Source organism: Calypte anna, chromosome Z (genome assembly GCF_003957555.1).
Source record: "Calypte anna isolate BGI_N300 chromosome Z, bCalAnn1_v1.p, whole genome shotgun sequence".
NCBI lineage: Eukaryota > Metazoa > Chordata > Aves > Apodiformes > Trochilidae > Calypte > Calypte anna.
Window position 1 is genome coordinate 42,998,054 of NC_044274.1, and position 20,607 is coordinate 43,018,660.

The 20,607-nt window shown below is 37.1% G+C and overlaps 1 protein-coding gene across 7 annotated transcripts in view; it reads left to right on the top strand.

Annotated features, from left to right (window-relative positions):
- Positions 1 to 20,607, top strand: part of NFIB (nuclear factor I B) — a 165,345-nt gene that overhangs the window by 128,472 nt on the left and 16,266 nt on the right. For 4 of the 7 annotated variants that reach the window (XM_008496215.2, XM_030466739.1, XM_030466740.1 and 1 more), the window contains 3 exons: positions 610 to 794; positions 12,112 to 12,277; positions 15,718 to 15,800. In XM_008496215.2, coding sequence (XP_008494437.2) covers positions 610 to 794; positions 12,112 to 12,277; positions 15,718 to 15,800 — 434 coding nt within the window. The remainder of the gene's footprint in view (positions 1 to 609; positions 795 to 12,111; positions 12,278 to 15,717; positions 15,801 to 20,607) is intronic. The other 3 variants (XM_008496217.2, XM_008496218.2, XM_008496216.2) reach the window with 2 other exon arrangements.

The following is a 20,607-nucleotide window of genomic DNA, read 5'->3' on the forward strand; positions in this document are numbered from 1 at the left end:
ATAGGATAGATACTTTTTCCTTTATCAGAGATATTTTTACTGGATGAATTATTTTTTCAGCCCCTGAAGTTGAATGTTCATTAGCGTATTCACAAAGGTCACCTAATATTCATGGCATGTAGTTATCACCCAGCCCCCACAAGAGGCAGGTAAAGTGGAATACAGTGAGGAATTACTGTTTCTTAGGACCTGTGACTTCGCTTGTTTCTGCTTGTTAAAAGCGAAGATTTGTTTATTAATTTATTTATTTATTGAGTGAAAATATATGTTTCATTTATTTAAGCTCCATATGGGAAAGCTGTGTAATTGAAATGTATTTCATGCATGAGAATGATTACTGTTCAAACCAAAAGTGAAAAAATAGTGTGGCATAACCCACAAAGCCAAAACATGATGCAGTATTATTGCATATGAAACAGTAGCACTTTCCATTGCCTGAGATTATGTGAGGGGAAGATGTAAGTTTTCCTGTAAGGATGCCATGAACCGGAGCACAGTGTACTGACTGATAATTGACTTCTTATTTTTTTTGCTGTAACACAGTGATGAAGAATTGTATAACAAAATGCAAAGTAATTTTTTTTTTTTTTTTTTTTTAATCTTCTCCAGTCATCTCAACTAGAACTCCACCTCCACCTTCACCATTGCCATTTCCAGCACAAGCTATTCTCCCACCTGCCCCGTCTAGCTACTTCTCTCATCCAACTATCAGATATCCTCCCCACCTGAATCCTCAGGATACTCTGAAGAATTATGTACCTTCTTATGACCCGTCCAGCCCGCAGACTAGCCAGGTACTGTAAAACAATGCCAACCCTCCAAAAGAAATGATATGAGGAATAATTGTCTTCCAGGGCATCCAGACCATCTCACCAGCTCTAGTGGCTGAGCGAGCTGGGAGCTGGTATATAAACAATCCAGCTTTTCCTGCTTGGCATGGTTGCATAAAGGGTCCAGGTCAGTCGTATCTGCTTGGGATACCTCAGTCAAGCATAACAAACAGAGCTGGCATCCCTAACAGGGAAGGTCCTTGTTCAGCACCCCTCCTGTAGGCTGGGTGCCTCTGGCTGAACAGGGCCACTGGGAATGTAGGATGGAGTAAGTAAGGAGCAAGGAGTCTTATGGTATGCACGCACATGCATCCGTGCACATGCATGGACATACAGGTATATTTATAGACTGAGAGTGAAAACCAACCGTAGCTAGGAAGTGCTTACCCTGTTTTGTAAAGCTTCTGACATTTATTTGCACAGGTGCAAGGACGTTACTGAAGTGAGTAAAGCACAGATCCACAAAATTGTATTTTCTTCCTTTTGTAGAGTACATGCAGTAACAGATGAGTTCCTGGCTGTTGCAGTGATTCAGACCTGTAGCTGATATAGGAATTTAAAATGTTTTTTATAATTAAAATAGTTTTTGAAGGACTGTGTGAAAAAACTGCTTTTCATGATAGCATCAGTGCATAGTGCTAGCATGTGAGCTGCACTATAGGATAAACTGCAGTTCAGACTGTCAATACATGGAATATTTCCACTGTCATTGTAATGTAATCTTTGCTGCTCAGGCTGTTATTTATTTTTTGTGCCTTGTCCCGTGGAGCTCTGTAGCTTATGTTTTAGTGTGTATTTTGGAAGAGCCTGTAGAGACAGCAATCGGGTTTTCTTGTTTCTAAGAGTTAGGTTCCTTGGGAAGGACTCCTCTTATCAGGGACAAAAAAGCTGCTGTGACAGCATTTTGTTTTGGGCTTTGGTTTTTTTTTCACCAAAAATAACAGGCCTTTCAGCATGTGTTTCAGGCACAACACCAATAGACCTTAAGACTGAATCAGACTTTGTGTTGAATAACAGATATGGACCTTCTGGGTTGTTCAGGGGTTATTGTGGCTGTTTTCCCATGGGCTAATGCTCTAGTCCAGCTGCATGATTATCTACATATTTTAAAGGAAAAAAAAAAAAAAAAAAGTGAGTCCATAAAATCAAAATCTACTTTGAAGTGACAAATCTTAACATGTGATTTTTGTTGGTTACAAAATTAATGCAAATTAAACCAAAAAGTGAACATAGAGTATGTCGGCTTCAGAATACAAATTGCTATCTGTGCATGGATTTGAAGTCTTTCAGTCCCATATAGCATTTTGCAGAGATTCAGCTGGGAATGTTGCATGCAGGACCTGATTTTAATTTGTGTAAAATTTCCATGAATAACAAAGTCTAATTAAGACACCCATTAAAAGTCCTTAACGTTAATTCAATGCGGAAAATCTTTCAGTTCTGTTGTGTTTTTTATTTTTATTTTTTTCAAAGTGATGTCTTAATTAGGCACTATTAAGGGAAAAATTATGCAAATTAAAATCAGGCACTTACTGTTATCCATTTCTTTAATTATTCAGTGCTTGTTTTACTTACATTTTGATTTCTTATATATATTGAAAGAGGATATTAGGTGATAATCTCTCTGGATTGTTCAGTGTTCTGCGTTGGATTGTCACTGAAAAAATACATCTAAAAGAAGTATCTGACTTTATTTCAGACAGTTGGTAAATGTGCTAAGTTGAGATTTTAACACTGTGGACTATATTCATTGAGCAGGAGAAGCACTTTCAACACTTTGTCCAACACAAGTTTTGTTCTTCTTATCTTCAATTGAAGGATTAATAGAACTTTAATTAATAGATCTTAAATTAATAGACCTTTATCTTCAGTCTGTAAAGATAAAATTTTAGTCTGATGATTTTTTTTGGAGTAGTAGCAAACCCCAAACACTTCTACTCTTCTATTGTGGGACCATAGGAAATAACAGGCTAAAGTGGACTCAGTTTACTATTTCTATCACCTTTCATAACCTTTATATTAATGTCTTTCATTTAATTTGATGTGTTATTTAGTGCCTGAAAAGAGGAGAAAAGGTTAAACACCACCAGGTATTGGATTTGAGGCATATGCATCTGCTATTCTCTGCAACTTGTTATAATCATTAATCACTGTTATTAGTGGAATCTCTTTTAAATGCATTTCTTTACAGTTCACCTCTGAGATGCATTAGAGGAGTTGCATGCCCAGTCAAAATATCTCTAAATAGAACAGTTAAAGGATGGCTGTACAAAAAATAAAAACAGCAAGGATAATTTTTTTGCTGAGGAAAAGAATAAGCAGCCGCCTGTGAAGTTTCAGTGGCAAAAGGGAATTGTTCTGATACAATAGCATGCCTTGAGCCAAACCAGTTTTTCTTTCCTAAATAAAACATGAATTTTTATTCAAACAAATTTAATTATTATAAAATGCAAAACTGCATCTGTAGGAATACCACATCAAATTTAATTATACTTTTCCACCTCAAAACATACTCATTTGTGTTTCAAAAGGAGAACCACGATGATAGTTTTAATTTCAGCTTTAGAAATAGAAAGGATGGATACCCCGACAGCATTTACCTAAAATGAACTGTTCCTCCCCAACATCTTTCAGTAATACGCTAATTTAGATTGTTACGACAAGCAACTGAGATGCCTTGTACTCCCCACAGCAATTTCGAGATTAATTACATTACTGCTGCACTGATTACAGTGAGACAGTCATGCTATTCAATGGAATACTTTGGTTAAAATTAGTTTAAAGATGTAGAGCTCCCATAGGTTTCCATGGTGGGAGGCAGTGGGCAATTTTCTTGACATAATGTTAAATACTCCAAATTACGGGTGATGAACAGTCAGGAAGTTCAAACAGGCCCTGTGGCTGCAGTGAACAACAGTGGATGAATCTAAACAAAAGAGAGCTGTGGCTGTCTGATTCATGCATATCTGCTTTTTTATCCTCTGTTCAATCTGGAGAATAAATAAACCAATGTACTGAACAGAAATGGACTTATACTGGGTACAGAGCTGGACTTACCTGCAACTACGAGTCTGAAAGGTACCTGAGGTTTGGAGAACTGCTGTAATTTCTGCTAATTAAGTAATTTTGCCGAACCTTTTTATTGTAGTTACTGCAATGCTTCTTAGCTAGACACTCATGTTACTGGATGAAATTGTGTGTGAGAATATTTATTCATAATGTGGTGGGGTGCTTGTCTTTCTACAGTTAAACTGATACTGGTTAGTCATTGTAACTTTCAGCAGAAACTAATTGATTGGTGTTTGTCTAATCCACCTACAGTATTTATCCATCTACAGCGTATTGGGGTTTTCAAAGCTATCGTGAGTTTTAACGCATTTCCTTTTTTGAATGATTCTAGAGGGGTGCATCTTTTCATCATGGAAAGTTCTATCTCCTTTGTGTGTGTGTACACGTGTGCACGCACATGCAGAAACACAGTTGCATTAGCAATCATGAGTGTGAGTCAATATTCAGTATCAATATCAGGCTTGCGATGAACCTGAATAAATCACCAAGAAGAGCACCATTTGCATGGCTGAAGTAAAACCTAAAGGTCCAAACTTGCTGCCCTGATGCCTTAAATGTAATAGTTTCGTGGTTAAAGTGTGGGTGAATTGCAGAAGAAGGGTCAGCAAGTGTTGTGAGGGAAATGGTAGTAATGCAAACACTTAAGGTGAATCCTGCTGAGGAACAACCTCGCATCAATGAGAATTTTTTTGTCTTGACACTGAGCAAAGAGAAGTAGACAGTCTTGCAAGCCCTTTGAGTTTAGGTTAGGAAAGGCACCATTTACAGGTTTACCTTAAATCAAATATTGTGATACTTTTAATGAAATATGCATTTTTCAGTGGCATGGTAAAATGCCTACAGTTTGGAATAATTACGTGTTGGGCTTCCTCCTTTTAAAATAAATAGCTGATACGCGTTACATATTACAGTCCGAGGGAACTGCAGTCCACATACTGACTAAAATTCCTGGAGCTGTTAAAACGTTCTTTGTGACAATTTGGGCAAGTTTACAGCTTTATCATTTCAGCGGTTATATCTTTGTTTGAAGACAGAAATATCTGATCTACTTGAGAAGAGCTGCTTCTGGAAGTTGGTGAGGCCACTTGCTTTCCTCTCATAATTGGTTGTGGTATTCAATTTTTATTTTTTTCTTTGTTCAGTGAAAGATAGGCACAGTCTTTAGGAATGGCAGGCTTTGTCAATCTTCAAAACAGTAACTGCAGTCATTTAGTAATGAGGAAGGAATCTTGAGGAGCTCTGTTTGGGCTGGTCTAAAGGTTTCCTGTTGTTATTTGGGAGAATATGAGCAGAATAAGCTGATAGACATGATATGTGTGTGTGTGTTTTCTTTGGTAGAGCTAGCCTTTATTTGATGATATTTAATAGTTTTCAGCTTCTTAGGCAAATCTTTCTTTTTATTATTAAAGAAATTATTGAAGCTTAAATACAGCGATGTTCAATATTTAATTGTAGTTGCGAGGCAGAGAGAGAGCACTAGCTTAATTACTGTCTACTGGCAAGGCATTTTAGGATGCACTTGCAGTTGTGATTACTTTGTATTTATTTTACTCATGCTTAGTTTATTGAAGGAACAGTTATAAATCTCTAGAGTGCATTAAATGCCATTTAAAATAAAGATATCTTTTAAAAATTTGTCTACAAATAGTTTTCCCTTTCATGTATAGCATGGGCTTATGCTGTTCAGGAAAACATACAAGGAAAACCAGGTCTTTCCATGTCCTCTGCCTGTTGACAAATAATTCAGATTTTAGGAGCTCACAGGCAAAATTGTTATTCAGGATGGAAGACTGTTTACCTTTAATGTCTTACCTGTGTCTGACCAAGGATTACTGAAACTCTGCAGTTGCTCTCAGTTTCAGCAGCATTGCATCAAGAAGAAAATGCTTTCTCAAATGAATGAGGTTCAGCTTTATAGAGCACAACCAACACCTTCATTTCTCTTACAAAGTAGTACAGAAATGATGTCGTCAGCCAAGAACTGGCAACAACTTGTTTTTCTAAAGTTAATTCCTCAAGCAGACAGGTAGATGCATGTCACACCACCCGTAGCTTCTGTGTGGCGTCTCCCAGTGAGGTCTTTAAAAGATGTGTTGTAGCAATTAATTATTCAAGTTGCAAGGGTGTGGAATCTAGTCAGACCTACCCTTATGGAAAATGATACGGGACACTATAAAAAAGTGAAACACATCTCTTTTGTTACTGTAGTGTTCAGTAGCAGAAAGGAAATCATCATAGCTTTGCTTCCTTTTACACAAATGGAACTCACCAGGTTCAGCCAGAAGAGGAACTTCCCAACAGTGTCTTCCACAGCCTCTAATAAAGCCTCTTCCTCAGAGGAGCTGTGTTACATTACTCAGATAGGTAATAACTTTTATTTTATGAAAATGCCTCCTGTACCATTGAGCTGGGTGACTTTGAGACTAACATGGCCATTGGATATTCAGAGGTGATGTAGTATTAGGGTGGCCCAGGCAAAAGCTCTGCTGAGGTAGCAGGTTGGCTTTGTGTCGTTTGTGCTGTACAATAAAATAATAACCTTTGCCATTACAAGGAACTGGGACTGTTGAGAAGAAATGAATGACAGAGTGTTCAACACAGTGAATCCAGTCTGACTAAAGTGAACTCTTTACTTAATCATCTGGCTATGTAATACAGTAAACTTCTTGGGAAACACAGTTTTTCTATTAAAAATCTGTGTTTTGAGATGGAGTTACATTGTTCTCCCACTAGCTGGAATAACCTAATTTTATTAGGCCTTGAAACATCTTCTGAAATGCTTAGCAGAATATCATAGGTACTGGGATATTTTCTGTCCTTTAATGATGCTTTCCTTGAAGATGCTTTGTATTTAAGATTCCAAGGAAAACTGGAATGATTTTATTTGGAATTTGGAATTATAATTATAGTTCCAATTACTTTGTAAAAAAAGGTAATGTGCAAATTTGAACATAAAATTTAGTTTATCATCTAATTAACATGACATATTTTTCTAATTGTTCCATAAGTGTGTAAAATTTGTGCTGTCTCCTCTGCAGATGCTAATGTTGCCATTTCACTATGTCATCCAAAAAGCTTTTTAATTCTGGAAGCAATGAGTTACATGATAAAACACTATCCTAAAATGTAACCGAAGACTTGATATATATGTGCTGATATTTGGGCAAGTAAAAGAGCAGAAGTCTCACAGGATCTTGATTAGTTGCTTAGTATAAATATGTCAGTAGGGAAACAAGTATAGTGAATCCTGATTTTAATAGACTCCACATTCATATCTATTAAAAGTTTCTGTTCAGAGTTCAGATTTAAGGATTAACTAAAAGTGTATGTAGTGTATACAATCAGATATTGAGTCTGACAATTTGAATTGCATTACTGCTATGACAGGGAATTCAACTCATTGTGGCTTTGGGCAAATGAATGACTTAATCTGTGTCATCTCAAGGTGGTGTGAATTAAAAAGCTGAAAAATGAAACAGAGATCTGAAAATCAAGTTAGCCTACAACAACAGAAAAGAGTCAACCTGCAATAACTGGGCCTAAATTTGCCAGACGTTTTTTTGTGTTTGCTTCTTTCTCTCTCCCATTTTAAAATGCTCAGCTTGTTTATCTAACAGCTGTCTCCATTCAGTTTGCTTAAGGTTTATGCCTCGGGCACCGTCTCTGTGTTTGTGAATCCATCACAGAGACATATTGATGCCCTAGCTGACAGTAACAGTTGATTTTTCAGCTGTAATGCATTAATCTGTTAGAAACTCTTCAGGAAAAACTGAAACTAGAACCTAGAATTTGTTTAAATAAAGACAAAATGAACAGTTATTGCGATATATAAAATTTCATATGACTGCAAAATTTTACAGTAGATGTTATTTTTAAAATGGGAAAACAGAGGCAGAGTACTTGAAAAAGGAAAAATAGGTGTTTGAGGTTACAATAATAAGAGCAGAATAAATCATACAGGGCAGTCAGAACATACTCAGGGAAATACGACAGTATGCAATGAAATTGCTAAGAGGCAGGTAACTAGGTTGTAGTTGCATTTGAAATCTAATGTACAGACAGTGTCTGAAGTGTTTTAACCATAGGAATTAAACTTACCGAAGTAATGAGTTTTCCCATTTCACTGAATTGCATCTTCACTCAGTTTTATATGTAGGATAGATATGTAACAATACCTATCATGACATTAAAAATGGAAATGAAAGAGAAATGTAGATAATAGTGTGGAGCTCATAAAGCATATCCACTAAAATCACTAGCAAATTCCCTATGGACTTAAATAAGAACAAGATTTCATTCTCAGTTTGGATAAAGTGGGTGATGTACTGCACTGCTGTTATGTATTGCACAAGGTAAAACATATGAATGTGAGAATGAGGTAGAACTCAATTGTCTTATAACTCATCAAGAAACGAGTTTGCTCATTTGGACCATTTTGCTCATTCACAGCACAAGAATTAAGCTAGACTCCATGTCAGGTACTGCATTCCTATAGAAGGTGATACATTGCTGTAAATTGTCCTGGTCTCCAGCTGTGTCCTAATTAATTGAAGTCTGCTTTGGAGACTGATGGAGGATGATGACACTGGCTGTTTTAATCCATAAAGTCTCTTAAATCTTCTTGATTAATTTTTTATAAAAGTTGGACATTTTGGTAAGGCATTCTCTGTTGTTTCTGTGATATATAGCACACCAAGCGAGCTAAGGCTCCCAAGGTAGCCCTGTGGTTACAAGTCAGTGACTCCACCTGAGCTACCAGGTGCAACTGGGAGGTGGAAGTAGTCCCTCTATGTGTACAGCTGGGCTGACGGGACAGGAGAGCAGCAAACTCCCCAGAAACATACTGAAAATCTAGTCTAATATAGGAACCAGGTCTTACTGACAAGACTTCTAGTGTTCTGGAGAAAAATTTATTATAAGGCTGACACTTTTTCCCACAAATGCCTCAAACTGTGTTGCAGCTCGCTTACCTACCACAGAGCCTGTTTTATTGCAACACTGGGATGTCTTGATTCGAATGCTGTACAACTTGCAGTCAGCAAGTAAGGATACTTGCTGCTAAGTTTTGAAATTTCTTGGGTCATTTCTATGGGGAATTAATTTTATGCAACTCTTAGAAATTTAGTGAATTTATGTTAGTTAAAATTTTCATTTGGTTCTAAGGCATGTAGAGTCAGATTTGCGTTCACCAAGGCACTCTAGTTTTAAAGGTTAGTCAGCCTTTTAAATAGAGATCCCAAAAAAACCACTGCTAAGATAGATCTCAAAGAAAGTGGATTCAATCACACATACTTAATATATGAATGTTTGCTGTATTATAAAGTTATAATTTATGTTCTTAGGTAAAGACCTCTGTAATTACTGAGTTCTCCATTTATGACCGTGCAAACATACAAGCAGATGCTCAGTAAACTTTTAGACCAGAACATTCTCTAGAAAATGTCTTGTACTCTGCCACCTCTCATTTTCACTTCAGGTACACATAATAGGGGAGACCTAGCTAACTGCAAAGTTTCACCTAATGAATACAACGTAATGTAGCATGCCAGTTTTTAGGGAGATTGTGTTGTTTGTGAAAGTATTGTCATTGCTTTGAAACCATGTTGCTTTCTCGTTTTGAAGCTATTTTGACATCTAGCACATATCCCTGTTGCTAAACTCCATTAGTAACTTCTCAGTTTATACAACTAAGAATGTGAAAAAGTGGTAAATACCATCCAGTTTCTGTACTTGCCAAGTTTTGGAATTCCATGACCCATTTGTTCCCACCCATGTTCCAACACACCCTCAAACAGTGATCTGACAAACATAACTGTGTATTTGAGGGGGTGGCTCATGATTTAGAGAGACAGCTTGTTGGACTTCTCATTAGTGTACATTTTACTGTTATTTTTATTTGTAAGTCTTGTGATTTTAGAGAGGTAAAGAGTCTGCTAACTGCCTAGTGTTCCTATGAACAAATATCTTCATCAATGACTTGGATGAGGGTATAGAATGTACCCTCAGCAATTTTGCTGATGACACTAAGCTGGGAGGAGTAGCTGACACACCAGAGGGCTGTGCTGCCATTCAGAGAGACTTAGACAGGCTGGAGAGTTGGGCAGGGAGAAACATGATGAAATTCAACAAGGGGAAGTGTAGAGTCTTGCATTTGGGGAAGAACAACAAGATGTCCCAGTATAGGTTGGGGGCTGACCTGCTGGAGAGCAGTGTAGGTGAAAGAGACCGGGGGGTCCTGGTTGACAAGAAGATGACCATGAGCCAGCAATGTGCCCTTGTGGCCAAGAAGGCCAATGGCATCCTGGGGTGCATTAGAAAGGGTGTGGTTAGTAGGTCAAGAGAGGTTCTCCTCCCCCTCTATTCTGCATTGGTGAGGCCGCACCTGGAGTATTGTGTCCAGTTCTGGGCCCCTCAGTTCAAGAAGGACAGGGAAGTGCTTGAAAGAGTCCAGCGCAGAGCTACTAAGATGATTAAGGGAGTGGAACATCTCCCTTATCAGGAAAGGCTGAGGGAGCTGGGTCTCTTTAGTTTGGAGAAAAGGAGACTGAGGGGTGACCTCATCAATATTTTCAAATATGTAAGGGGTGAGTGTCAGGGAGATGGAGTTAGGCTCTTCTCAGTAGTGACCAGTGATAGGACAAGGGGTAATGGGTGTAAATTGGAGCATAGGAGGTTCAAGTTGAATATTCGAAAAAATTTTTTACTGTAAGGGTGACAGAGCCCTGGAACAGGCTGCCCAGGGAGGTTGTGGAGTCTCCTTCACTGGAGACATTCAAAACCCGTCTGGACACGTTCCTATGTGATGTACTCTAGGTGGCCCTGCTCTGGCAGGGGGGGTTGGACTAGATGATCTTTCGAGGTCCCTTCCAACCCCTAGGATTCTATGATTCTGTGATTCTGTGATAGGTCTCCATTTGCACTTATATTTCCTAGTGTTTTCTTTTAGCTTAGTTTCAGATGTCCTAAAGAGAAGGATGCTCCCTTGGGGGCATCTGCAAAGCTTAGAAGATCACACTGCCAGGAAGTTTCTCCTGCTATTAATTTGAAATTTCCTCCTTCTCAATTTCATTCCATTACCCTGAGTTTATACTTCCTGTACTTTCAAAATAACTCCCTACTCTTTCGTGTGTTTGTACTCTGCACATACTTGCAATAATTGCCTCAGCCCAGTCATTACTTCATTAACATAGTTATGCTTACCTCTTTATTGTTTTCTTAGATAGGTTGAAGTAGTTCCATTATCAGACTATTTCTTTAATCCTGAATTATCTCAGATTTGACAAGATCCTTCTGATAATAGGCTTCCCAGTATTTTTTACTTTGCATGGCTGTGTTTTAAAACGCCTGTGATTCACAGAGTGTACAATTAGTTTAAGAAGCTGTCACCCCTCAAAAAAGCTACTTACTACTTGCTAATTTTTACTGCCATTTTTTTTACCTTTGGAGTATTTACAGTCATTCACAATGCCTAGGGCGTGTTCAAGCTTTGGATAAACATATAGATTTACCAGTAAACTTTGCCAAATTCAGATGTGCCTGTATGCAGAAAGTATTTTATTACCTCGATGACAATAAGGTCTCATTCAGACTGCCTCTTGTGTCATTGAAAGAAATATCATTGTTTATTATGCCCTAAACTTGCAGAGTTCCTATTGTTACACACTTCTGTGCTTTTGTCCAGATGTTATGACATATGCATTATAGTGCATCATGTCCTAACCCTCTCCCCCACTGCCGAACACGTGATTTATTACTTAGCCTTCCAGTATGTGTAATCCCTGTGGACAACTGTGGTCAGCTCTTGATTTTGCTCCAAGCCAGAGTGGTATGGCATGTGAAAACAGAGGCTTTGCATCATTCGTTTGCTCTTAATACTTCATACATTAGGGCCTATGCTTTGTCAGTTTGATCCTGCTATCATGGGATTTAGATTTACTGTGGTTCACAGCCACTGTGTGAGCATCATGTGTATTTTGAAACAACCTGACACACACTGCATCCAGAAAGAAACCTGACCAAAAAGTGCTGCTGCTGAAGCATGTACTACCTATCAGCCTGTGGAAAATACCACATGGAAATTTCTAGCTTTGGTGCATTCCAGCATGCAAGTACCACGATGATGGGCATTTTTGACAACCCTAAAATAGGTGGGTAGGTTCCTTAAAAACAATGTGTATGTTTCACAAGGCATTCTTTTGGTTTTGTTTTGTAGCCTAACAGCAGTGGTCAAGTAGTAGGGAAAGTGCCTGGCCATTTTACTCCAGTTTTGGCACCCTCTCCCCATCACAGTGCGGTGCGACCTGTGACCCTGAGCATGACAGATACTAAACCCATCACTACATCCACTGAAGGTGAGGCATCTTCACCTACAGCAATCAGTAAGTATTTCTTTAGGAAAAAAAAAATGTCCATCGAAGATCCAATCCGATTTCAAATTGAGGCCAGAAAAAGGCTCCTTTTCCTACTATTTGACCAAGTTGGATGCTCATCATTTTACACAGTGAGCAAATGTGATCTGACTGACTGCAAAGCTTTCCCTCCTCAAATTTCAACATGTTACATGAACAACATTTGTGACATGACAACCAAAATGAAAGGGAAAAGCCTGCATATTTAGCCACTATACAAGAAAAAGAAAATGTGGCTGTTCATCTTAGGTGGACATTGTTAAGACATTGAGAAGGGCACCCAGACAGCAAGGCTTTACCATGACCCGCAGACAGAATTCCAAACAGATACATTGCTCTTCAGTGAGCTTTCCTATAGAAATCAAGCCTCGTTACAAGGCATACTGAATCCGAGCTATGACAATTGCATGTTGATATAGGTTGTGTCATTTTTAGCAAAAAGAAAACGATGTGGCAAAAGAAAATATTAATTCCTTCTCATTGCTGCAGTGGATAGTAGATCCACTGTTCTTTCTTTATTTTTGTTTGCTAAAATAAAAGAAAATAATTAAGAAACACCACCAAATGCTAACTTTGATATTAATTTCAAGCTCTTTATTGCTATATAGGACCATATTATTTATCCTATATTCTTCAATGGAATTGCCATTAGGATAATTTCTTTACTTCCAAGAACTCATTTTTTGTTTAGTGATGCACAGCGTTGCTTTTTAATTACTTTCTGTGCTTCTGTTGGCTTTGAACTTTTATTTAGGCTTCAGATAGTCAGTATTTATCAGTGTGGGGAAGACGACAGTTCCAAACATACACTTTGGAAAAAAAACAGCCATTAAAAATATTAATCTGTTTAGGGTCCTTTACATTAAAATCACTCACTTTAGACCTGTTTAGTATTTGAACAGTGAATACAGTCCCTAACCTGTGGTCTTTGGCAGAGATCACAAACTCTATGTGTCTTAGGTATTATTTTACTTTAAATGTTTTCATTAGAGTGTGTAGCAGAGGTGAGATGCAAATGTGTAGCTGTGGCTGAGATATAAAGGAGGATTAAGGGATTTAGGGCTGGACTTGATGATCTCAGAGGTCCTTTCCAACCTGGATTATTCTGTGATTCTGTGAGGAAAACTGGTTATGCCTTTATTAGAAAAAGATAAGAGTAACATTTGGACCATCTGTTAAGTCCAAATTAAATAAATATATGGATAGATTTATGGAAATATTTTAGCTGTTCTTTTATTACAGAAGAAGTTCTGTTAAAAAGTGATAACATCTGTGTGCTCCCTGGTGGCTTATGGTACAGTTCTTGCAGTTTTTAGGAAGAGTTTTAGCAACAAACAAGAAGCTACTCATTTAAACATTTAAGCCAGAGTAAAAAATCTAGGAAACCTGAGTTCATGTATAGTTTCAAATACTCATGGTTTCATTCTGCTTGCTGTTTTACATGATTTTGCCTTGCATAAAAACTGTCTCACATGAGGCCAGGGTTTCTAATACAAATGACAAAAAAGAACAAATACAAATGACAGAAAAGAAAAAATAAGATGTCATTTATGTGTCGGTACGTTTTCTGATAATCTGACTATATTATTCATAATTGCAGGAAAGCAATCCTGATGTATTCATTGTCCTACTAAGGGAAAAAAATGGGCTGTATTTTCTGTGACATAAGCACCCAGTTTCTCTTGTGATTCAATGAAAATTTGGTACCTGATTGCCATGAATCTTGAAATATCTTGGCTTAGAAAGAAAGTCTCCTCATTCTTCCTCAGCAGTGCACAAGTAACTTCTTTCCTAAAGATCCAAAGTCTGTCACTACAGCACATAAATAATTCTAATAAAAACCCTTGTTTACAAATATTTTTGAATATGCAGATCTATATATGAGATGGCACAGAAATACTTCAGGTTTAGAGTTTTATGTTTTTCAGACCAGTGCAGCAATCTGCTTGGTGTAGACTTTTGAAACTGGGTTGTTAACTGTAAGAGCAAAAAAACTGAAGGAACATAGCTTACTGATAAAGAAAATAGCAAAAAATGTCCTGCTGATATTTAAATTATACATGAATATATAAAAAACATATTATCGGTCAAAGCAGACCTGCCACACAGAGTGCTATTGTTAACTTAATGGGAAAATCAAGAGTAAATATATTTTAAAGCACGGTTTTAAATTGGTTCAAAATAGATATATATGTAAGTGCATATTCTTGGCCAACAAGTTATCATTACTAGTCAGTCTGATGAGAATAAACCAGCAAATATTAGCACTGCTTTGCATTCTAAAGTGGAATGGAGAATTGCTTTGAATGGGAAAGAACAGCAGGCTTTCATAATATTTGGGGAAACCTGTGGCCTCCACGATAATTTTCATCTAATAACTGATTAATTTTTATGACAGTTTTTCAGCAAAGTCTGTTTACTGTGTAGCTCTGCACTGGTAGCCATGTGTTCATCTGTTCAATTTTAGTAGCTTTGCAAGTTTCTGCCAACAAGTTTCCAGGTTGTGATGCTGCAGATTTCAGTGTGAATGTCTTCTCCACACTGGGAAGTGGAGTAAGACCACCTGCCTCATTTAATCAGTGGCACCAGAAAACATGAGCATGTAATGGCTTTTAGGGATTACTAACAGAGACCAGACAGGAATGTGACCTACAGGTGAATGATCCGTATCATCATAGCTGATGCCAGCACCACTTACCAATCCATTACTCCTCAAAAATGGATTTTCTTGAATCTTCTGGAGCAGACCAGAGAGCAAGAGACTTTCTTAAATTGCCCCATTGAGAAAATGTTGTTTCAGGATTCATATAATTAATATTATATTGCATTATATTGTAAAAGTTATCTCCCTTCTCATGAAAATACTAATCAGATTACATCTTGTTTCCAAAGGCCTGTAAAGATTAATTTCATGCTATATAAGTAAACTGAACTTTTGATTCCAATTTTTGTTATACTTTTGGTTGTTTGATGGGCCTTCACCAAGAATAAGCATGCACTAACATTTTGTCTCAGCATTGAAATTTCAGTGGTTTCACAGGTAGCTTAGGCTGGTGTAAAGGAAATTAGAATTAGGCTTGTGATTCTTTGAAATATATACCTTATTTAATCACTCTAAAAGAAGTAAAAATATATGAGTCATATGAACTTTTATTTCACAAGAGACATCATTATGATTTACGCATGCAGCTTCCATTGAAGTTTATAGGACTTTACACATGCCTTTCCAAATCTGGTCCAATTTTTCTTTTGCATTCTGTTAAAAGTTCAAATAAAGGAAAAACAGAGACACATCCTATATTTTGCAAAATCATAACTCTGGATTGCTCATATTTGTACTGTACCTGCACAGGGTAATAGTTGTGATAGGTTGGTATTTTTATCAATCTGTTTTGTTCTTCCTTAATCAGCCTACACAGCCTCAGGCACATCCCAAGCCAATCGATATGTGGGACTAAGCCCAAGAGACCCATCCTTCCTACACCAGCAACAGGTGGGCAAGTTTCACATAGGTGTCATGATATAGAGAAGCTTTTGCGATATACGTGCTGCCACTGGTATCTTGGGTTAGACTGGGAAGTGTATTCAAAACAAAGCTGAACTCTTTTGTCAATTTAGCAAATACTATATTAGATTTGTGATATCTTAAGGAATTGTATTTCATTCACTTATTTCTCAAGAGCTCGTACATGTAATCTTTATTAGGATTTTAGGAAAGACAATGTGCTGTATAAGGGACAAATACTCCTTTCAAAATCAGTTTAAAAAATAAGCAATATTTTGAAAACAAAAAGTTCAACTTACTGTTTGCAAGCTATTTTGTTGTTGTTTTTTTTTTCTTCCAGATGTTTAAGATCACATTTATTCATTTTAGTTCTAGAAGATGAGTTACAAAACCAGAATCTCATTGCCGCATATCATCATTCCTAGTTTAACAGGTTTAAATGGGTCTGCTTATTTCAAACATGGTAAACCACAGTTTTGTTCTGATTTCTTACATCATTTATGTTTCAAGTAGCATTTAAAATTTCACATTTCATTATTGCTATAAATTTAATGCAAATTAAGTGTTTATCCAAACTGTGAAAATACACAGCCGAGATTAATGATGGCTTATAAACCAATTAGCTGCAGTTGGTAGCAAGGCCATGCATACACAGAAATGTTAGATTGCTAGCAGCAGGAATAAATTCAGACCTTTTAGAATTTAAATATATTTTATGATGTGGTTTCTGTTGCTCCTAGGTCTTAATGGCAGAGGAGTTTGAAATTATCAGCATGTGAAGAGTTATAAGGAAAAAAGCTGAATGTGGCTTCAAGAGAAGGGCTTTTAGGTAGTCCTTGGTACTTATTGCACTGCATTTTTTTTTCTCAAGCTTAGGTTCATCTCAACAGTTGGTGCACTTGGCTGTTTCATTTTTCAGTACAATCTACCTGTTCTGTGTTCAGAGAGATATAGCTAGAGTTGGCTTCATCTGGAATTCCCTATCCTCATCCACTCCCAGGGCAAGGTGGCAGTATGTCCATTTTAAAGGTCACCACATGCAGAGTTCAGAGAAAATCATAAAGATGATAGTTTATTCAAGATAGTTGATGCTTTGCCAGATTTTTTTTTTCCTTAAGCATTGAGACCTAACTGGAAACACATGTACACTTTTATGAAAATACCAAGTAACAATTAGTGGTTTTGCCAGCAGTTAATTTTTCAGTAAATTTTCTGGTGTATTGCTTTTTTTTAACCTCTTGAAGATTGTTGTATTGTGAAATGTGTTATATTTACTATAACCTGTTTCACTTTAAAAGATACCGAGTTTATTGTGTTTTAAAACAGACATCTCTCTTTTTAAACACTGTACATGTAATTTCTGCGTTTCTTTTAGTATGAAGTTTTACATAATATCCTTTAAAAAGCATCTGACATCCAGTTAACTTGGGGTTGTGCAGCATTTTTTTTTAATTACAGGGTTTTATATGCATTTTTTCCTGCAAATTTGCCCATGCTTAAGCCCATCTCACCTTCTTCCAAGTTTGTTGAAAGGGTAACAGACTTCTTGTCACATGCCAGAAGGTAGCGGCAGTATGCTTCATTTTCTCTTGGATGAGTTTATTACATGTAAATCATATATTATTTATTTTATGCATCTTCTTTACATTTTTGGCTTTGTGTAGATGGAAATTGGAGATTTCAGCAGTGTCATAGGAAAGTAAAAGTGAGAGGGATCTCAAGGGTCATCACAGTCTTTGGTGTTTATATGCAGTGTCTTATACTCACTTCCACAGTAAAACATGTGGCCAGATGGCATACTAGGAAGGGCAAAGTAAATTAGGTCTCACATACACTTCGTAAAGAGAAAAATTCTGAAGTACCATTGTATGAATGAAGTGCTTTCCCTTCTAAGGTAGTCTCTTACAGTAATTCGAGAGCATCCATTAGTGACGAGTGAGCCATGCAGTAAAATTAAAAATTGTGTCATGGTTTCATCTTTGCTTTCAATTTTCTATTCTTTTCCAGATTATGCAATGGATATATGTGCATGCTTGTTTGTGTTTGGGAGGAATGCGTGTGTGTATGCTCACACATATAAATGTGTGCAAAATTAGGGAATAGTATGTGCTGCTGCAACCATATATAATTGCATATATATGTTTCTAATGAATCAGTTGCCTTCAGTCACTTAAATCTTAAAGGCATATCTAAGATGACAGTGCCATATATGTTTATTACCCAGAAAGTGAGGCAGAGCACTGAGATTGTCTAAACAACTTTAATAGAGCAAAGGTTATCCTTTGGTAAGGCAGAAATAAGATTGATTTACTATGTCCTTTCATTACTTTACAACAATTTAAAAGAGACCACTCTTCTTGTGGCAGATTTTAAATGCATTTGTTTTAAAGCAGCCCATGATGAATGAAAAGAAAAATCAAGGGGTACATGAAATAAAGGCAATAAATCACTTTGTGTTAGTGGAGAAATTCTAAATTAGAACACCAATGGTTTTAGTTCCAGACAAGTCTTCTAAACATTCAGCTACCCTGCAGTGTACATTGACCTCTCAACTATAAATATTGTCACTGGTACATTTTTACTTCATTGGAGAGATCTTTATGAAGATTTATTCTCTCTGGTTATGAGAAATATTGTCATGTAGTGTTGAGCACTTTTTGTTGTTCTTAAAAAGAACCATTATGTAGCCTGTTTAAATTACAGTAACCAAAATAAATTTAAAAGTTGCACATGCACTTTGCAGGACACGCTTACATGTAGTCTTCTGATAAAGTTGTAGTTAGCTAGAACTTCCAGTAAATAATTTATGGTACAACATACCTGGAATACTTACATTTAGATGTTAAGCTCTGAATAAAACTTTGAATGACGGTGCGTGATAGTACCATTGGAAGCAGTTTGCTTGCTTTTGCTGGCCCAAATACTACGAAAAATATGCTGTTTCATGCATTACTTAGAATGCCATCTTAGTAATTAGGAGGACAAGAAATAAATATTAATAAGTGGTATAGCTATTGAGATCTCTGAAGATGATAACCTCCAGAATTTACCTGATTGTTGCAGTAAACTGTGATAACCAATGCTGGCCCAGTTACTAAGACACTAGTGAACTCTTGCAGTGTTAGCACCAATTAATACAGTGGCATGGTTTTCATTAGAGTTTCTGGATGTTATGTGTGATATGCATGATTTTCAAACACCTTTGACATTTATGAGATGAGACATTTGCCATGTACACAGCAATAAGAAACATTTCTGGTCTCTAAAATGAAAAGTCAGAAAATCATGTGAGTAGTTTTTTTGTTCCCTACACACAAGAGTGCCCTGCCTCTTTGGTAGGAAGTTGTTCTTACCAGATGCATCCTTTACTTATTGAATCACACAATTCAGAATGGAGTTTTCTTCATACTATTCATCAGGGAAATTATAAACTTAAATGTCCACTGAACACAGAGTATCTGCAAAATGTTTTGGGTGGATGTTGCTTTTGCTTTCAGCAAAAAGCTGAAAGATGAACGCAATTGGACTCTTAAGCAGGACTTCTCAGTAAAGACAGGAAACAGGTTATCAACAGTTAGGCTGTTCTTATTGTGTCCCTTATCACAACTGACAGTTTGACGTAAAACTGGGTCACATGGCTACCAGGGAGGTATGTACATGGATAAGAGGTCACCTTTCACATAGGCTTGCTGGAAAGGAAACACATTTAAAGGAAGTTTCAGTCAAAACAATGACAATATGCAAATGTTAATTTTTATGGGCTCTCCTCAACTAACAGAAGCTGTGGCACAATCTCCTGTTGCACTTTCGAAAATGAGCATCGGCTTTCACTAGCAATTACAGAACCTTGAAAGGAATGTTAGTCTTAGAGAGCCACTCTTTAAGTAGAAGAATACAAAAGCTGCTTAACTTTAACCTGTAAAAATTATTCTGACTGTGATTAAAGATTGAGCAGTTGACTACATGCTTTTAATGTATGTAACATTTGTATACTTAAAACTCTGCAAGACGGTTGTGCTTCAAAGGTGCCCACTTTAAACCAAAAAGGCATCTATAATTGAATCTAGCTCTTGAGTAGACCTTCACATCAGCATGTCTGACAGTACTGGAAAGTTCAAACCAAAATTGCTTTCCTGGCATTTCACAAAGTGTAAAACAAGAACAGGGAGGTAGACTACGTTCAGACAGTGCAAGTCAGGAGAAGCAGTTGGTCTGTTTTGGTTCTGCCTAGGCTTGTGGTCCCTTCCCATGACAAAGATGAGGTGCTGAAGGAGTTTCATTGCCTCCCTCGAGATACACTTGCACTGGAATTTTTTGCTCACTGTTCCTTCATGAGCATAGCAGTGAGGATGTATTGTGGGGATGAGAGATGGGTGCAGCTCCACATGTCAGGAAATGGCTGGGCTGCCTATGAGGTGTCCCCATCTGCTGCAAAGATGTTCGTCTTTTTCCACTTCACCCATGTCTTTTTTCTGTGTGTCTAGGTGAGAAACAAATTAAAAAAATAATTGGCACTCTTTTGTGGATGGGAGCTGTAAGTGAAGTGGCTTTCTGTATCTAACCTTGAAAACAGCAAAGCTGTGGAACTGAAGACCAGGCCTTTCTAACAGCTTTCTAGGAAAGACCTGACCAAGTCACATGCCAAGTCAGGTCATTTATTTATCATTCATCCTGTGTTTTTGACTAAATCAACAATGTTTTTCATCATTTAATAGATGTCTCTCGTGGGCTATTTCTTAAGTGCCTCTTATGAAGAATTTAAGTTTTCTCAATCAGTCTTCAAGCAGTTTCTTGC